Below are 2598 nucleotides of genomic sequence, written 5' to 3' on the forward strand. Positions count from 1 at the left end.
GAATAAAACAAATTTTTGCCAAAGAGGGAAGAGACGTGTAATGCGAGTTGATCGATTACAGCGAACAGAATGACACAGTTAAAAATTAATTGGGATTAACAAATCCTTAATTCTAGACGGTAATCCTAAAATTACGCCGTTGCTCGTCGTAAAATGGTAGGCGTTGTGAAACGTCGAATTGGCGCGAACATGCCCCCGGGCGTTGAAGGCTCGTGATTCAACAAAACTAGATGTCGTCTTGAGGCAGCGGGCAGATCTTGCTAAAAGCGCGGCGTACGACTCCTGTCGCAGTCCGCACGTCAGCCACGCGGGATACTCCGTCCGCTCCGGGATGGACTGCCACGACTCGACCCAGCCGCCACTTCAGCGGCGGTAGATTGTCCTCCTTCAGGATGACGAGGACGCCTTCCTGTAAAGGGTTGAGATTAGAGCGCCATTTCGTCCTCAACTGTAGTTCCGATATATACTCCTTGCTCCATCTGCGCCAAAATTGTTGGCGGAGTTGCTCCAAATGTTGGTATCGGCTCAGTGTTCCTGTGACGTGTTGGTCGTAGCAGTCAATCGGCAGCGCGGTGAGAGGGCGACCGATGAGGAAGTGTCCCGGCGTCAACGGAAGCAGGTCGCTAGGATCTGCTGAGAGCGGCGTTAGCGGACGAGAGTTGAGAACAGCCTCAATTTGGACCAGCACAGTGTTTAATTCCTCGTATGTGAGATTACAATTACCAAGAATTCGTTTAAGATGGAACTTTACAGATTTAACGCCTGCCTCCCATAGACCACCGAAATGAGGGGCGTGAGGAGGTAAGAAATGGAAATCAATACCTTTAGGAGCTAGGTCACCAGGCAGCGAATTGTTACAATTTTTAATAAAACGACCGATTTCATTATACGCACCTACGAATGAGGTCCCGTTATCGGAATAAATGTGTTTAGGTTTGCCGCGACGTGACATAAATCGACGAAGAGCCGACATAAAATTATTACTTGTCAAATCACCTACTAACTCAATGTGCATGGCCTTAGTAGCGAAACACACGAAAACAATAATATAAACTTTGACAAGTTTACAGCCGCGTCCTTGTCGACTGGCTGACATGATAGGTCCGGCGTAGTCGATGCCAACGGTCTCGAAAGGATAGCCACTTGCGGTCACACGTCGCTGCGGCAGATTACCCATTATAGGATTCACTACCTTTCCCTAAAATCTACAACATAAATGACAATTACGAAAAGTTCGTTTAGCTAAATTTAGACCACCGATTGGCCAGTAAGTTTCTCTAATTTAAGTCAATAATAAACGAGGGCCATGTAAAAGTTTTACATGCATATATTTAAATAGTATTTTTGTTAAATGATGAGTGGACTGTAATAAAATAGGATGTTTCTTTTCATAAGAAAACAATGAATTATCTAAGCGACCGCCGACACGCATTACTTTGTTATTGTCTAAAATCGGATTAAATTTTAAAAGTTGATTCTTTGCGGGCAAGCGCTTATTCTGTAATAAAATATTGTATTCATTAAATGACTCGATTTGCGATAATTTTAATAAAACAATTAAAGAATTTTGAAGTTCTTCATTGGTTAGAAATTGTGTTGGTGGACGCTGTTTTTTACAAATATGTATTAATGAATCTTAATACATACGCCATGGTGCGTTGTAATCTTACAAAATTAGAAAAATGTTCGAAGTTGATAAAAGATTTGTTAGAGTAATTATTATTAATTAAAGAAATTTCACTACGCGTTTCAGGTAAACGCTCATTTGGCGTTACATTTTTTGGCCAGGAAGAAATATCATTCTTCAGAAACTGAGGGCCTGACAACCACATGTCGAGATCGCGTAGCTTATCAATTGTGACACCGCGTGAGACATAATCTGCCGGGTTCAAATCAGTAGGAACATGACGCCAAATGTGCGAACCGGTTTTATCTACTATTTCGGCTGCGCGGTTACGCACAAACGGTTGTAATTTACTCGGCAACATTCTTAACCAGCCTAAAACGATAGTGGATTCTGTCCAAAAAGTTACTGATCTTACTTACACTCGTAGAGAACGTAATACCTTTTCGTATAAGCGCACTCCGACGAGCGCAGCACACAGCTCGAGTCTCGGGATCGTGGTGGGCTTTATAGGCGCCACTCGACTTTTTGCTGAAAGCAACCGCACCAAAACAACATTATTATTTGTGCTACGAACGTATAAACAAGCACCGTAAGCAGATTGCGATGCGTCACAAAAAATATGTAAATCAATCGAGTCGTAACTATTGCAAAGTACAAGACGAGGAATACGCAAAGAACTTAACAAAGGCAAGCTGTCTGCAATTGTTTGCCACGATTTAATCATTTCTATAGGCAGTAGATCGTCCCACGAAAGTTTAAGAAGCCATAATTTTTGCAGTAATATTTTCATGGAAATAATGCTGGGAGCTAAGAGACCTAGCCTAGGGTCGAATATTTGTGAAATGACTGAAAGTAGTCCTCGCTTAGTTAATTTATTTAATTTAATATTATTTGTCGAAAATCATCTGATTCGATAAGCCAACTGAGACCTATTGTTTTACAAGGCTCCGTGGACCCAATGTTTAAATTTA

At 41.8% G+C, this 2598-nt stretch overlaps 1 protein-coding gene across 1 annotated transcript; it reads right to left on the minus strand.

The window, feature by feature from the left end:
• Positions 1–226: 226 nt before the first annotated feature.
• LOC123722940 lies at positions 227–1177 on the minus strand. The gene has a single exon (XM_045685494.1). The coding sequence runs from the start codon at positions 1175–1177 to the stop codon at positions 227–229; it is 951 nt and encodes a 316-aa protein (XP_045541450.1).
• Between the last annotated feature and the right edge of the window lie 1421 nt (positions 1178–2598).

Source organism: Papilio machaon, chromosome W (genome assembly GCF_912999745.1).
Source record: "Papilio machaon chromosome W, ilPapMach1.1, whole genome shotgun sequence".
In the NCBI taxonomy this organism is placed as follows: Eukaryota; Metazoa; Arthropoda; class Insecta; order Lepidoptera; family Papilionidae; genus Papilio; species Papilio machaon.